The sequence below is a fragment of the Haliotis rubra genome, unplaced genomic scaffold, assembly GCF_003918875.1.
Source record: "Haliotis rubra isolate DU_JTF1 unplaced genomic scaffold, ASM391887v1 Scf31, whole genome shotgun sequence".
NCBI classification, from domain to species: Eukaryota; Metazoa; Mollusca; class Gastropoda; order Lepetellida; family Haliotidae; genus Haliotis; species Haliotis rubra.
The window spans coordinates 3,316,249-3,333,349 of NW_025766980.1; the positions used below are offsets into that span (position 1 = coordinate 3,316,249).

General features: G+C 39.6%; 1 protein-coding gene across 2 annotated transcripts; it reads left to right on the top strand.

Moving 5' to 3' along the window:
* Positions 1-16: 16 nt before the first annotated feature.
* On the top strand, positions 17-14,012 carry LOC124283118 (C-type lectin domain family 4 member M-like). 2 transcript variants are annotated; one of them, XM_046719146.1, is made up of 4 exons: positions 17-233; positions 7,302-7,514; positions 10,678-10,845; positions 13,699-14,012. In XM_046719146.1, exons 1-4 carry the CDS (start codon positions 32-34, stop codon positions 13,938-13,940), a joined length of 825 nt encoding a protein of 274 aa, XP_046575102.1. In that variant the 5' UTR covers positions 17-31; the 3' UTR covers positions 13,941-14,012. The 2 variants fall into 2 exon arrangements, with proteins under 2 accessions (XP_046575102.1, XP_046575103.1); XM_046719147.1 differs by lacking the exons at positions 7,302-7,514; positions 10,678-10,845; positions 13,699-14,012 and adding exons at positions 3,889-4,056; positions 4,580-4,897 and having other exon boundaries at positions 17-431.
* The last annotated feature ends 3,089 nt before the right edge of the window (positions 14,013-17,101 follow it).

Below are 17,101 nucleotides of genomic sequence, written 5' to 3' on the forward strand. Positions count from 1 at the left end.
ATTAAAATCACAACTACATAGAGTAGTCACGATGAAGAGAGCTAAGCTTCACGCTGTAGCTGCAGTTTATTACCTGATGATGACAGTGAAGCTTCATGCCGTAGAGCATAAAGAAAACGGCACAGATACGTGTATCCTGAAGTTAAAAGAGAACACAAAACGCATTCGGTCGGAAGTGATAAATGAGTTGAAGGAAGAGATAAAAGAGGAATTTAAGAATCAGTTCAAGGAACATGAGCTACTGAAGAAGGAGATTGCTGTGGAGAGGGCACGTCAGCGGGTGATAGAGGAGAAGGTGGATGTGTCTTATGAGAGAGTTCAGAAATTCGAGGCTGCTCTCTCACAATGTGCCCCAATCACAGTTGCAAACACAGTGACATCCACCACTATGACGACAACGACGACGACTACGACGACTACAGCAAAACCAAGTAAAATATACTTTTAGAAAATCATCGATATTCCATTTGTGGGGTGATATTATTTGAGAACCAACTTGTATGATTGCTTATGGATTTGAAAATAAGTATTCCATTCAATCAATCAATCAATGAATCAATGCTTTATAGTACGAAAGGCCTTAGGCCCATATACATTCAAGTTACATATATTTCTGAAGCAGAACAATGTTGTTAACAACAGGATGTTTTGCGTAATATTATTCCATTCATAACGTGTTCATTATACCTATGCAGAGAAACGTGACAGTCAATAATTAGCAGATTACAATCATAATGTTGACAGATAAATAACGTTGATGGCAGACGTCGATCTGGTCGATCAGAACGACTGTGTTACAAAACCACGATCAAAGTGTCTCTTAAATTGGAGATGAGCATCACTGAACTACAAATGTAAGAGTGAATGGACAGGCGATTCGTAATGGGTTACAGAGATGGAACCTGCTTGTCCGGCGTTATCCCATGATTAACAAACCGTCATAATACTGCAGACGTCGTTGGTGGGAAGAGCGGCAGGGCTGGACCAATCATCGTTGGTAAAACGTATTGTTTTCGGATGAATAAATGTTGACCTTGCCCGTGCTTGACAGGAACAATAGAGTGTGGCTCAGCTGGAATGAGCGGAATGCCGTTAGATATGGGTTTAGACGTGAATATTGTTTTACACATTTTTATTCTCTTATATGCAGATGACGCAGTACTTGTTAGTTAAAGTCCTAATGGACTCCAGAGATTATTAAATTCGTTCGGTATGTAGTGAGTGCAGTGGAAACTTGATGTCAATATATCCAAAACCAAAATTGTAATCTTTAGTGGTAGAGTACCTTCTAAAAGTAAACATATATTCTATTTCGGAGGACATGTACTAGTGATTGTTGACTTTTACATGTATCTAGGCTTAAAACTACATAGATCTGGTAGGTTGGTACACGCTACCAAAGTTTAACTGATTCAGGAAGTAAGGCTATGTTTTGCCTTTTAAAAACGGCAAGAAATATTAACTTCCCGATTGACTGTTTAATCCGGGCTTTCGATGTAATGGTTGTTCCCATGCTATGCTATGGATGTGAAACCTGGGGACATGAATCACTGGAAATTATTGAAAAAGTTCACTTGAAGTTTCTGAAACTCATCTGTAATCTTAAAGTATCTACCCTAACTTACATGGTCTTCAGAGGAACGGGAAGGTATCCTCTGAGAATTAAGATTGTAAAGCGATTGATTAAATGTTGGCACACCCTTGCTGAAACTAAAATATCAAACGTTAAATTATCTCACACTTTGCACAACTTCGTTACACTACAAACACAGCACTATGACTATCAAGATAAGTGGTTAAATGATATTGAATGTACGTTAAATCATTTAGGTCTTAGTAATATTTTTCAGAAAGCCAAAGTGTGTTAACACTGAATGGCTGGCCTTAAAGGTCGAACTAGTTTTAAAAGACCAATTTACTCAGAGCTGGTGGTCTTTAATGAATAATAGCCCCAAGGCTCTTTATTATAGGACTATAAAAGACTCTTTAACATTTGAACGTTACTTTTTTCTTCCAACTAATGTTTATATCCCATTTCTGAAATTCAGAACAACTAGCCACCTTCTACCCATTGAGACCGGCCGCTGGGAGGGCATAACCTGAGAAAATAGAACATGTAAGTTATGCGACTCCCCCGACAATAGCTGATGAACTTCATTATTTACTAAGATGTAGTTACTTAATGATAGTAGACTAAAGTATATCCATTTGCAATACCTTAAATGGAAAAATCTGGTTACCTTCAAGCAACTAGTGTGTACAAAGAAAACAGCGGAATGGAAAAAGCTATCGATGTTTATTAATAGTATACTATCACACTTTATATGCTAACTGAGCCCCATCTTGTCATTTTTTAAGTAATCCGATGCTTTTGTACTCTTGTACCACCGCTGGGTGGTTGAAGGAGAAATAAAGAAGTTAACGTTAACGTTACAAACCGAAACACAAGTCTCATTAACCTATTCAGAAATGACCTACTTTTCAGCCGATCCGAATTTTCTCATGTGAAAGTGAAAAGAGACACCACACACAACTATGATTACACTGAATTTCAATTCCTTGTTTCATAACAAAATGGCATTTACAAGTTAATTCTAAGTTTAAACTTTAATAACATCGTATTTCTATATTTTATGGCGAGGTGTAGGCAGCATTACCTTAACTAAGACGTCACAGACTACCTCTGTTTGATGAGGTAGTAAAATGATTCACAAGTCATCTGGCTCACTGGTTACACCTGATATGCGTTCTTTGCGCTTATTCAAGGTAGTTATTTAACGCACAATGTGATTAATATAATATTAAGTCCGTACCAGACCGCCACATTTTCAAACGGCGGAGCCTCGTTTTGAGATTTCCACGATTGACAGATATCCGTTTGTCAGAGCACGCTGTACGACAGAGCACGCTGCACGACGTGTTTGCAAGGGTTAGAAGGAGCGTAGTGTTGCAATATACAAGTGCTTAGATGTATCAAATAATACTAATTAATATTTATGTATCCAGCTGAATGAATTCGTCTAAAAATTCTGGACTGGTTATTTTAATAATTTGCGTAATTGGACGGAACCCAGTCAACAGGAAACGAGACTGTTGTGTTCCAATGTTGTGACTTGAACAGAACGGTCGTTGGGGGGATGACTCAGTAATGGTGTGTGACTGGCGGAACACCTTTACATGTTATCACGGACGTGTGTCTGGCGAGTACTAGCTTTACAAAACATCCTGGAGCCTCACGAGGTGCCATTCGCATGACAACATGGAGGCCACTTGGTGTTGCAGAAAGAGCACGCAGGGCTCGTATTGTTAATGTGTACATTCAACAGAAGATCATAACTAACCTCACCATGGCCAGCACACAGTCAAGACTTGTACATGTCTTGTCACTCGGATATCGCGTGACGGCGCGTACGTCAGCGTCAATATCCACAGACCACCAACCACTCGCAACAAACTTGGCTCTTACCTTCAGGAAGAATAAGATTGAATGAATCAATTTAATACTGAATGTTTGATCAGGAGCATGTCTCACCGACTTCAAGTTTGTTCTGTGAATAGAGGCGGATTCACGCGATATTAATGAGTTTGACTTTTCATGGCAAATGATGGTCAGTAGGGCGCTTGGCCAATCATCCATCAAACTCTATAGCCAACGACAAATCTGTCGAATGTTCCTATTAACTGTTAGACTATATAAACTATTACGTTATAAAACACATTTCCATTGAATATCCTTGCATTATTTCATAGCATACATGAATAGCCGTGAAGCTGGAATGTCAAGTATACAATTCAAATTGCCTCCAAGTATGTGAATCTCTTTTGTTGTTAAAGAGTGAATGAAAATGAGAGTTGGAAACCCCCCATCAACGTTGTTTTATTTTGTAGAATTGTGTGATGCTGGCTTTGTGAAATTTGAAGAACACTGTTACCTGCTGGAGTTGGATAAAACCAATTGGAGTTCAGCAAGAACTAGATGTCGTATTCTAGGTGCTGATCTCGTCTCTGTTAATACGGAAGCTGAGAACGATTTTCTGATAGAGAAAATAAAGGAATGTAAGTACAGACATCATATCCAATGCAAGTATAAGTTGTTCCTATGTATGGCAAGAGCATATATGTTTCACAGGCACGGCCAACACTACAATCTGTGCTCTTGTAGCGCTTTAGCCTGCCTTTGGTGTATTCAGACAATGAGGAGAAATCTGAATAACTCTTTAAGAAATCCGAAACCTTTCGTAATTCTTTTTAGAAATAATAATGACCATTTGTTTGTTGCAAAGAAGACGCGCTGGTGGTCCATTTGTCAAAGGTGCCACAATTCGGAAGGCTGAGGAGGTAAAACCAGTGCTTGACAAGACAAGTCAAGAGTAGACAAAAAACTTTATTACCCTTCACGGGAATTCGCTGTACATCCCCACAGAGCTCACATGTATACGATCCGCTGATCCAAGTTCCAAATCCCCCATCGATGATTATGATCATAATGAAGACTGAGTTAATAACATATCACTTACGCAAATTACAAAATTTTGCACCTCAAAAATTCGATCTTGTGATTATTCATGTGTAATTTCAGACTACCCGCCTGACAAGAAGAAGTCTGCATATTTCTGGATGGGGATGATGTATGCAGGCGGAAACTACATGTGGGTTGACGGTACAGATGTGGGCTTCACTGACTGGCGTTGGACATCGGAACCTAACTGTATGAACGGGAAATGTAAAGCATTCATTACAGCATCCCGGTCTGTTTACAAGTGGGAGGATGCACGAAGGAATGATGACATTCACTATATTTGTGAGAAGAATGCGTCCTAGAGACACTAACAGACAACTTCCGTCAAGGCGTTTTTTAAACTTTAAAGAGAAAACAAATTAAAGTATTTACTTTTTCCGTATCATCGTGATGTCTATTTGCATAAGTGTTTTATATCATACATCCATATTGGATGTCAATACCAGTTTCAGGACACTCGTACGGTTTTCCTTTACCTTTACAATTCCATCTGAATCCACAGATTATGCTCTTTGTTCTACACACAATATCCAAGTGGGGAAACTGGTAACCACTGGAAACATCAATCATGTGATGTCGTCATCTTGTTCAAGATGTAAATCGAGAAACGATGCTTCAAAGGCTGAACAAAGGCTGTCCCATAAGACATAGCTTCTCTGTTACGAAATGTCTATCACATTACGGATAGTATCGATAATGAAAACATTTTATGAGAAAACAGCTTGAAGATATTCATTTTGAACAATGAGATAAGAGTCGTGTGAAAAAAAAAATCTACATTTTATACAAATTATTTTGGTTATTATTTCTTATTTTCACACTCAGATGTGTAGGCACATCTTTTCCATGTTTCACCTCAGCTTCCCGAATCTCCTACTATAAGCTGCAAACCTTTGAATGTGGGTTTGCCTTAAATTATTATGGCTCTATGCACATCCAATGGCACGAATGTAAAGACTAACAGGTGAATTTCAGTAACTGTGCTTGCTCTGCTCTGCCACGTGGGCTTTGCTCATGATATTCACGGGTAAATATTAACATACTTACCACATCTAAAAGTACACAACCAACCACTTCTACTGAACTATTTGAATGACCCTGCTTGGTAAGACTACCGTAGAGGTTTCACAAACATCAAAATTACCGAGGTAAGCTAGCAAATTTACCATAGCAAATAAAGCAGCATTATCCACAAAATATTGAGGGCATTATTGCGATATGTCTGAAAGATAGTTTGGATTGATTGTGGTAATAGCACAGCACAATCAACTACATCCGTGTACGTGGACAGTAGTCCATGGTTAAATAGTATCATGCTGCATCTGGATAATATGAGCAGTCGCTTTTATTCATATAGCTTTGTTTGGCCACGTCTTAAAGTGCTGATTACGTTTTACAGTGGATGTGCGACTATGAGTGAGTGAGTTTAGTTTTACGCCGATTTTAGCAATATTCCAGCAATATCACATCAGGGGACACAATAAATGGGCTTCACATATTGTGCCTATGTTGGGAATCGAACCCGGGTCTTCGGCGTGACGAGCCAAGTAAGGCTATCCGATTTTTGGTTACACAGGGAAGACAATCACTTCTTAGTCTGCTGAGAAATATTATCATTAATGATATAATGATCATTTTCAAGAATCAGTGTATTCTCCACGTCAGCTAACACAGGTCATTGACATCTAATATACACAGCTGGAAACACAAGCGTAGACAAATTGAGCTTTGCTGCTATTCCTGGTACTCATGCACAATGTTTTTTCTTATGTCTGCATATATCTGGAGTGATTTGTGTGGGTAGAATGGAGTACGGCCAAAAATACCCAAAGAGAGGGGGAAAACAAAGGAGGTTCACACACACACACACACACACACACACACACACACACACACACACACACACACACACACACACACACACACACACATACATACATACATACATACATACATACATACATACACACACATATTACATTACATACATACATACATACATACATGACATTACATGCATGCATGCATGCATACATACATACATACATACATACATACATACATACATACATACATACATACATACATACATACATACATACATACATACATACATACAGACTAGAGCATTTGTGAGAAGTGACTAAGTGTTATCAGTATAGCACATTTAAAAATATTGATAGTGTGAGTGATAACGAATCTGGTTAAATCTCACTCAATTTCTGTTTGTTTATTTTACACATCAACCGGCGAACCTCTATACATTTAAAGGTAGCAGAGGAACAGCGTGTCTGTCATTCCATTTCGAACAATCACAATACTGTGTCAAATCGGCATTACGTGGACACCAATCATACCGGTTTTGCCCCCTATAATAAGCGGGATACTTACTATCAACTAATTTACTACTTCCTGTCATTTGATAGGTCAATCAGTCAAAAATATGTTGCAATCAAAGTGACATTTGGACCCAAGCTAGTAGGTCCAGATATTAAAATCACAACTACATAGAGTAGTCACGATGAAGAGAGCTAAGTTTCGCATTGTTGCTGCAGTTTATATACCTGATGATGTTAGTGAAGCTTCATGCCATAGCGCTTACAGAAAACGACACAGATACCTGCATTCTGAAGTTGAAGTAGAACGCAAAACGCGTTCGGTCGGAAGTGATGATAGAGTTGACGGAGGGAATAAAAGAGGAAATTTAAGAATCAGTTCAAGGAACATGAGCTTCTGAACATAAGGAATTCTGAAGCAGAATTTAAGAATCAGTTTAAGGAACATGAGCTTCTGAAGAAGGAGATTGCTGTGGAGAGGGCACGTCAGTGGGTGATAGAGGAGAAGGTGGATGTGTCTTATGAGAGAGTTCAGAGACTCGAGGCTGCTCTCTCACAATGCGCCCCCATCACAGTTGCAAACACAACCCCCATCACAGTCCCAAACACAACCACTTCCACTTCTACGACGACGACAACAACGACTACAGCAGAACCAAGTAAAGTATACAATGTTATTCAATATTCAATGGAAATGCTCAAAACATGGTTGTGTATAAGTAGTATAAATAGTTAACATACGACGAAAGGACTTTTGTGCACACACACATTGTAAATCTTTCCAATATATAGAATAAGAATAGCACAGTCTGGTTTGTTTTGTATCAGCACATTTTTAGATATAATAGGGATGCTGTATGAAGACGGAAAATACATGTAGGCTGACGGCACTGAGGTTGGCTTCACTGACTGGCGTTCGGCAGAACCTAACTGTATGCAAACGATATGTAAAGCATCCATTTTAGCGTTCCATTCAACTTATAAGTGGGAGGACGGGCGACATTCTTATAACTTCTACTACATATGTGAGAAGGATGCAGCATAGATACAGGATTCCTTTTTCCAAGGAATCGTGAAGATCCGTGTTAGAATTGCTCTTTAGCAACCCATACTTGACGTAAAAGGCGACTAATGGGATCGGCTGGCCAGAGTCGCTGACTTAGTTGACACATGTCATAATACCCAAATTGCGTAGATCGATGTTCATGATATTGATCACTGGATTGTTTGGTCTAGCCTTGATTATTTGAAGACCGCCATCATATAGCTGGCACAATGCTGAGTGCGGTGTTAAACAACAGCCAAACAAAACCTTCTTTCCTGGTTGCGTTTTGTACTTTAAAGCTAAAGGAAAAAAACCTCTTTTGTATTTCGTATTGTGGTTATTTGTAATTGCATGAAATGTGAATAGATGATTTACTACTTGATTGGATGTCAATACCAATTTTAGGAACCACATGATAGTTTCCTTTACATGGATTGGGTAAAAATTGAATGTCCCACACACGCATGTACAAATTACATCTGAATCCACATAAAGGCCCTTTCCTCTACATATAGGTTCAGGACTTGGATATTCTAAGGGCGTCAGTTTGCATCACTAATGATTTGATATCGTCACCTTGTTCAACACAGTCGGAGGTTCACATAGTTTTACAAGCGCTTTGAAACCGTTTACACTTCCATGTAACACATTCAAACAGACGTTCAAATACAAAAGTCAAATCTAAACGAGGTCTTACAACATTTGCATACACACGTTTAGTTGAAGCTTCTCGGGTCAACTACTTTAAAATGTTCAATGCTTTGATTGGAACAAGGGTGTCTATTCTGCTGTAAACTCATTCGCAATAAAAAAGGTCGTATTTGATTATAGCAAAGGCCAAAAAAAACCAAAGTTAACTTAAATTGAATAACTAAAAGATTATTTCTGAGTTGGGTATTAGGTACTTAAAAGTTGTCAAGTAATCTTTGTATAAAACCCACTGTTTTGCAACTCAAAGTAATGCTTCGAATCCGGAAATGTAGCGAAGTAAAGTACGTTACGGTGAATGCGATACTCCATTAGGTTTCTTATTATTAAAGAGACATATTAAAGATTATATCTTCCGCTCCCTAACCGCGGTGGAAACCATTCTGGTGACAGAAAACCTAATGACAGTCCTGAATGTTAAAGAAGAGTGCCAGCCGAGATCGACAAAGATGACATATCATTTCGACCAAAACTACATCCGTGTAATCCGTGGAAGATAATCAACCCAATCTTTCCCAATGTGTTCATCTTTTTAGAATGAACATAAATACAGTACTGAGTTACTAATAAGCCCGACGTCATTTTTCAACATGACAACACCCGAACTCACACGGCAAGACTGACAATAGCCTTTTCAAGAACAACAACATCCAAGTACTTACATTATATCTATTATAATAATATATCTATTTTCCGCTTCCTGACCGTGGTGGAGACTACTCTGGTGACAGAAAACCTAATGACAGTCATGAATGTTAAAGAAGAGTGCCATTCGACATACTCAAGGTGACATCAGTATAGCACCTTTAAAAATAGTGATAGGGATAGTGATAACAAATCTGTCTAAATAGCGATTGTCTGGACACCTTTCATTTTAGTTCCCTGTACATCAAGCGTTTCTGTTTGTTATTTTCCACATAAACGCGTGAACCTCTATACGTTCAAAAGGTAGCAGAGGAACAATGTTTCTGTCATTCCATTTCAAACAATCACAATATGAAGTCATACAAGCTTGAAGGAGGCACCAGTCAACTCCTATATTGTAAGCGATAACAAGCTTGACATCTGCTATCATCTAGTTTAACTAATTTAAAACTTCCTGTCATTTGATGTGTCACTCGCTCAAAATCGGTTACAATCAAAGTGGCATCTATGCCGAAGCTAGTAAGTATTTACATCACAACTACATAGAGCAGTCATGATGGACAGAGCTAAGCTTCACGCTGTAGCTGCAGTGTTATACCTGATGATGATAGTGAAGCTTCATGCCATAGAGGATAAAGAAAACGACACAAATACCTGTATTCTGAAGTTAAAGGAGAACGCAAAACGCGTTCGGTCGGAAGTGATAAAAGAGTTGACGGAGGGAATAAAAGAGGAATTTAAGAATCAGTTCAAGGAACATGAGCTTCTGAAGAAGGAGATTGCTGTGGAGAGGGCACGTCAGCGGGTGATAGAGGAGAAGGTGGACGTGTCTTATGAGAGAGTTCAGAGACTCGAGGCTGCTCTCTCACAATGCGCCCCCCATCACAGTTCCAAACACAACCCCCATCACAGTCCCAAACACAACCACTTCCACTTCTACGACGACGACAACAACGACTACAGCAGAACCAAGTAAAGTATACAATGTTATTCAATATTCAATGGAAATGCTCAAAACATGGTTGTGTATAAGTAGTATAAATAGTTAACATACGACGAAAGGACTTTTGTGCACACACACATTGTAAATCTTTCCAATATATAGAATAAGAATAGCACAGTCTGGTTTGTTTTGTATCAGTACATTTTTAATGACTTCAACTTTTAATTGAAATGCACCACTGCGACTGCCAATGGTCTGATGAAATGAAAGTGTAGCTCTGTGTATGGTCATATATGCATGTTCATTGTGTGATTTTTTTACAAATTAAGTGAACATGTCTGTGTATACATTTCAGTCATTAACTTTTGTAATGACCCTGTAGCTTCACTATCTATTGTCTGCAGTTGTGTTAATCTCTTCTGATGTGAATGTGAATGAAAATGAGTTTTCAAACCTCTCCATTCACGCTGTCATTCTGTAGATTCGTGTGCTGTTGGCTTTGTGAAATTTGAAGACCACTGTTATATACTGGAGCTGGATGAAGTCAAATGGGATTCTGCAAGAATTAGATGTCGTATTCTTGGTGCCGACCTCGTCTCTATTAATACGGAAGCTGAGAATGACTTTCTGGTGAAGAAAATAAAGGAATGTAAGTACAGACGTCATATTCGATGTGGTTGTTGTGTTATCATCTGTTATTACAGATATCAAGAGCATGTTCTTCATTTTGTTTCTCGGTCACAGACAACTACAACAGACCCCATAACCCCACCCCCACCCGCAACGCCCCCACCCCGACACTTTGTTGTATTTTGACAAAGAGGAGAACAATCAATAAGTAAGGTTCCTTTCTATTAAACTGACTGATACTTATAGGATGCACATTAGGTCCATTTGTCAACAGGTCTCAGAGTTCTGTGAGATGAAATCTGTCTGTTGTGGTGCCAGGATCTGTTAATCCAGTACAGGGTTCGAATCTCCATATAGCGATTGTTATCGTTAGTTATTATGGGTTAGTACAAAACAACCACTGGCTATGAATCATCAGTGATTGATGGAACCTGTTGCTGTTCAATGAAACGTTACTCACTTTACAAAGAACCGAAAATATCTGCAACAATCTAATTTGGGCGGCCGTCTTGGATTTTCTGTCACCACCATGGGAGTTAGTTCCAATAATAGTTGCAAACTAGCTGTCTTCATACAGCATTTCTGTAACACGGTCGAACACACAAGCACATAGTCTGCTTACACGTGCCTCCAAAACTCAGGTAAAGCGCCTACAATCTCTCCAAAATAAAGCTGCCCATCTTGTTACCCGTTCTAAGACGTCCTGTGACGTACAGTTCATTCTGGATTCCTTACACTGGTGACGGATCCATGAAAGAATTGATTTCAAGGTACTCACTCTCGCTTACCAGTGTGTTAACTCCACGGCTTCCTCATACCTGTGTGATCTTCTCACACCATACACTCCTGCTCGTGCCCTCAGATCCAGTAACCAACACCTGCTGGATCCTCCATCATTCAACCTCAAGACATTTGGTGCCCGCTCTTTTGCTTCAGTTGCAACTGCACTATGGAACTCACTTCCACTTAACTACGTACAGCACCATCCCTTCAAGTGTTCAAGCGTAATATCAAAACACATCCTTTTCAGTCGGTACAAACAGTAACTCTCTCCAAGCTCATATTTACGACTACCTTCTACAATTCTGATTCATGTGAGTTTCGATGTGTTTGTTTTTTAAACATTTGTGCGCACTTTGAGCAAGTCCCTTTGTTGTATGGAGTATTGCGCAATACATTCCTTAATTTGACCAGATAGCATGATATATACTAGCCACATAAAGAAACTGTGCATTGTCAAAATATTATCCCAGTTGATAAGTACGATAACAATGTCAAAGGTACATATAAACTTTAATGGAGGAATCATGAGACCATAATAAGTCGGGAGAATTTCAATTGAAAAGTCAATTACAATGACATCACGAGTCCACAAGCGGGACAGGGGTCAAACGACCATGTCACAAGCTCAATAACGGGTATGTCCACCATCGGCATTGAGAACAGCAGTGCATCGACGACGCATAGAGCCTATCAAACGTGCAAGGAAGGCTTGTGGGATGTCACGCCAGATTCTCTCAAGTTCTGTTGCAAGGTCAAGGACGTTATCTGGCGGATGAGGAAAACGGCGTAAACGTCGATCCATCTCGTCCCAACATGTTCTATCGGGGAGAGATCCGATGAATTTGCAGGCCAAGGCAGCAAGTCAATGTTGTGGTGTTGCAAGAAATCCATAGCAACCCTTGCTGTATGAGGGCGGGCATTGTCCTGTTGGAATGTTAACCCAGGGCCATGACGTTGCAGAAAAGGAATTGCCACGGGTCGAAGAATCTGATCCCTGTAGCCCGCACCAGTTAAGGTGCCCTGAACAATCACCAAAGGAGTTCTTTGGCGTGCTGTTATTCCACCCCAAATCATCACAGAACCACCACCAAAGCGATTCCTCTCCAAGACACAGCCTGTGCATAACGTTCTCCCACGCGTCTATAGGCACGTTGACGTCCATCACAATGGGAAATGTTAATCCTGGACTCATCTGTAAAAACAACATTTTCCACCAAAACAAGGTTTCGGCACCACATTCGGCGAGCTTGTCGATGACGTTGTGTCAGGAAAGGCCGTATGGCGGGACGTCGTGGTCTGATCCCGTGATGACGTAAACATTGTCGAACTGTGTTGGGGTGGATACGGTGAAGTCCTGGGATGGTTCGGGCAGTCATCACTACAGTCTGAAACCTGTGGCGAAAATGGGTCACCCTTATCCGTCTGTCTTGTCTTGGCGTTGTTACACGTGGACGTCCAGAACGTGGCCGATCGATGACGTCATTTGTGTTTTGGTAGTGTCTCACCAGTCCAGAAATGGTGTTCCGGTGGCAGTGGAAATGTTCAGCCACTTGTCGTTGAGACATTCCCTCACAGACCATCCCAATGGCCTCTGGACGTTGTGCAGACGTGAGCCTTGGCATGCTATGCATTTCAATAGTCGTTTAATTTTTTGAACGATTGCAAGGGCAGGGGTTGAGCTTTCCAAAGTGACAGTATTGTGTGGCATTCATTTGCTCTGTTTCTCTTTCCCGGAATGCACGTGCAACAACGTATTGCACGTCTCCAGGACGAACCCACTGACATCACGGAACGTGGCACGTGCATGCATGTTGGATACATGTCACTAATCACTGAGTTTAAATCCTTATGTGTCTACACAGGTTTGATAAATTTAGATTTTAAATTTTTGTATGCACAGTTTCTTTATGAGCCATGATATATTAAGTATAGATTAACATCACAACAGATCTAATCTAAGTTAGTGGTCATCTGTCGCTGCTGATCTGGATCATATCAAGAAATGTTCGACTTGGTTCAAAGTTCAACCCAAGGTAAGAGAGTTTAACAAAAGCATGCCTTTACTGACGAATATGATGTGTGATTTCAGACTACCCGCCTGACGAGCAGAGCGCTGCACATTTCTGGATGGGAATGTTGTATGAAGACGGAAAATACATGTGGGCTGACGGCACCGAGGTGGGCTTTACTGACTGGCGTTCGACCTCTGAGCCTAACTGTATGCATGTGAAATGTAAAGCATTCATATCAACGTTCCAGTCAGCGTACAAGTGGGAGGACGCGACATCGGCTTATCACTTCCATTACATATGTGAGAAGGATGCAGCATAGATGCTGGATTCCTCTTTCCAAGGGATGCTTGGTACTTAGAGGCTAAAGCAAAATAAATTCTTTCGTTTGTCATATTGTGGTTAGTTGCATTTGAATAGAACAGAAAGATCTTACTACCTAATTTGTTGTCAGTACCAATTTTGTCCTTTCAATGGATTTGGTAAAAACTGAATGACCACACAATCGCGTACAGATGATGCCTATTCATTTACATAGAATAGAGGCCAAATTCTTGGGTCTAATTTTCGACTCCCATTTAACCTTTTTGCCGCATATTAAATCCCTTAAAGCCAAATGCCTGAAGGCACTCGATTTGTTGAAAGTTGTTTCCAACTCAAAGTGGGGAGGGGATCAAGCTACCCTCCTCCACCTATATCGATCATTGGTCTGCTCGAAACGTGATTATGGCTCCATCGTATAAGGTGGAGCCTGCAAAAGCAACCTAAAACTACTTGATTCTGTCCACCACCAAGGCCTAAGACTTTGTCTTGGGTCCTTTAGAACCTCACCTATTGATAGTCTATATGTGGAAGCAGATGAGCCTTCTCTTACACAACGTCGTATAAAACTATCTCTACAATACATTACTAAACTATATTCTAGCGAGTCTAACCCTGCATTTAACTGTGTCTTTAATCCCCTCTATGAGGATTTATACAACAAAAAAACTTCTCTTGTTCCGCCTCTTGGGCACAGAATTAAGCCCTTCACTTCTGCTGCCGGCATTGAGCTGGAAAATATAGCTCCTTCCCGTCTTCTTTCTTCTCCTCCTTGGCAACTGGTGAGGCCTGAAGTTGACCTAACTCTGACAAAGTTTAAGAAATCTGTAACTAATGAATTACAATATAAACAAGAATATAATCAATTAAAAACTAAATATAATACTCATAAATCCTTATTTACAGATGGGTCCAAGGATGGTGGCGCGGTGGCATGTGCCACTGTCATTGGATCCCGAACAATATCTTCTCGGCTATGAGCAATATATCATCTTTTCCGATTCTCTTTCTTGTCTTCAGGCTATTAAAAATCTTTCTTGTAATCATCCACTTTTATTAGAAATTATTGAATTGTATAATGAGCTTGCTACTGGCAAATGCGACATCGTCTTTTGTTGGTTACCCAGCCACGTTGGCATTTCTGGTAACACAATGGCTGATCTTACTGCCAAGGCAGCACTCAACAAATCTGTGACACCACTTCTGATCCCATATTCAGATTACAAATCTGTGATGTACCACTTATTTAAACAAAGATTATCAGATCCCTGGTATTCTGATTACAAAGCTGCTATAAGATCTTTATATCCGTGATCTGATGCAAATTTAGGTGTAAATTTTAAAATAGTGGGACACCGTTATAACAAGTAGGTATATCAATAAATTTACCTATGAAATAAAACCCTATATCGGTTTACACCTTATACTTGGCAAATCTTTACTAATGTCAGTCCAGATTTGAAGAGGTCATCACTGACGATGGTGTCGTATTGGCCTACACTTAAGATATACGCATGAGTACCTATTAAATTTGAAGAGTGAGGATCCTCGCATGTTTTAAAAGGTAGGATCCTCCGTTTGTATCCTTGATGAACGAATCATGGTCAAGCATGTCTTGCTTGACTGTGTTGAGTACTCCATCACAAGGGATATCTATTTCAATTCCCGAACTATGAAGGATCTTTTTACTAATATAAGTCCTCATTTAATGATTGCTTTTTTAAAAGAATTAAATTTGTTACCAGATTTGTAAATAGCTAAATATTTTATGATTACAAGTTTGAATTAGTAACACAGATTGTTATTGGCTGTATCCTCGAGGGGGGTTAAGGTACTGTAAAAGTATTGTCCTCCTGAGAGGGTACGTAAGTCCCAAAACATTCAAAGTAAATTTCAACTTTCCGTTTTTTAATCGTAGAATATGTGTAGTTTTAATGTATGGCTAGATATATCTCAATTGCCAACGGCTGAGGGGATGATGTAAATCCAGCTAGGGCCAGGCAGGAAGCAAATGTACTGTAAGTCCCCATGGTCCCTAGTGTGGTGATCTACCGACAGTCGTTGGCAATCTATAGCCTGTTTTTATATTGTATTGTCTTTTATAGTTCCAATATATAAGATTTACTTGCTAGTTTTAAATGGATATCTGTGATACACTAGTAGTTTTACTGTTCTTCGTCAACAGGTTTTTTAATGTCCTACTTTATTGATCTATAACATAATTATATACTGTTCTCGTCACGATATGGCTGAAATATTGCCGATGTGACGATAAATATTAATTCACTCACTCACTCACTCTACATAGAATATCCAGTATTGTAAAATTCATTGTCCTGTGTTAAGACCATTTCTAAGCAATTTATATCTACCAAGCAAATACCAAAGGTAGCAAAACAACTGTAAGTCACCATGGCCCCTCGTATGGTGATTTTCCTTCACTTGCTGGCAATCTATAGCCTGCTTTTATGTTGTGTATTGCCAAAATAGTGCTATCATCTCAATTTAACATGCTAGTTTTAAATTCGAACTGTGATATTCTAGTTGTTTTACTGTCCTTTGCCGACAGGTTTATATAATATACATGTATATTCTATATAAATATCAAATTTGTTATCATCGCCATATGACTGAAATATTGCCGATGTGACAATACATTTTAGCTCACTTACTCACTCAAATAAATTTATATCCGAGTGGGGTTACCAACGGTGTCAATTTACATCACTGTTGACTTGATATCGTCGTCTTGTTTAACAAAATCGAAATTTCACACAGTTTTACTAGAGCTTTGAGATCATTTACACTTCCATGAAGATATCCAATAGTTCAGTGAAAAAAATTTCTAAACAGGCGTTTAGTTGAAGGTTCTACAGATTCAACAGCTTTAAATGTTCCAATATGCATGGATTTAACTTGGGAGTGTATTTGCCAGTACACTCTTTCTCAGTTCTGAAACCCGTGAAGATCCGGGATAGAATAGGTCTTCAGCAACCCATTGTTGCCACAAAAGGCGACTATGCTTGTCGTAAGAGGCGACTTACGGGATCGGGTGGTCAGGCTCGCTGACTTGGTTAACACATGTCATCGGTTCCCAATTGCGCAGATCGATGCTCATGCTATTGATTACTGGATTGTCTGGTCCAGACTCGATTATTGACA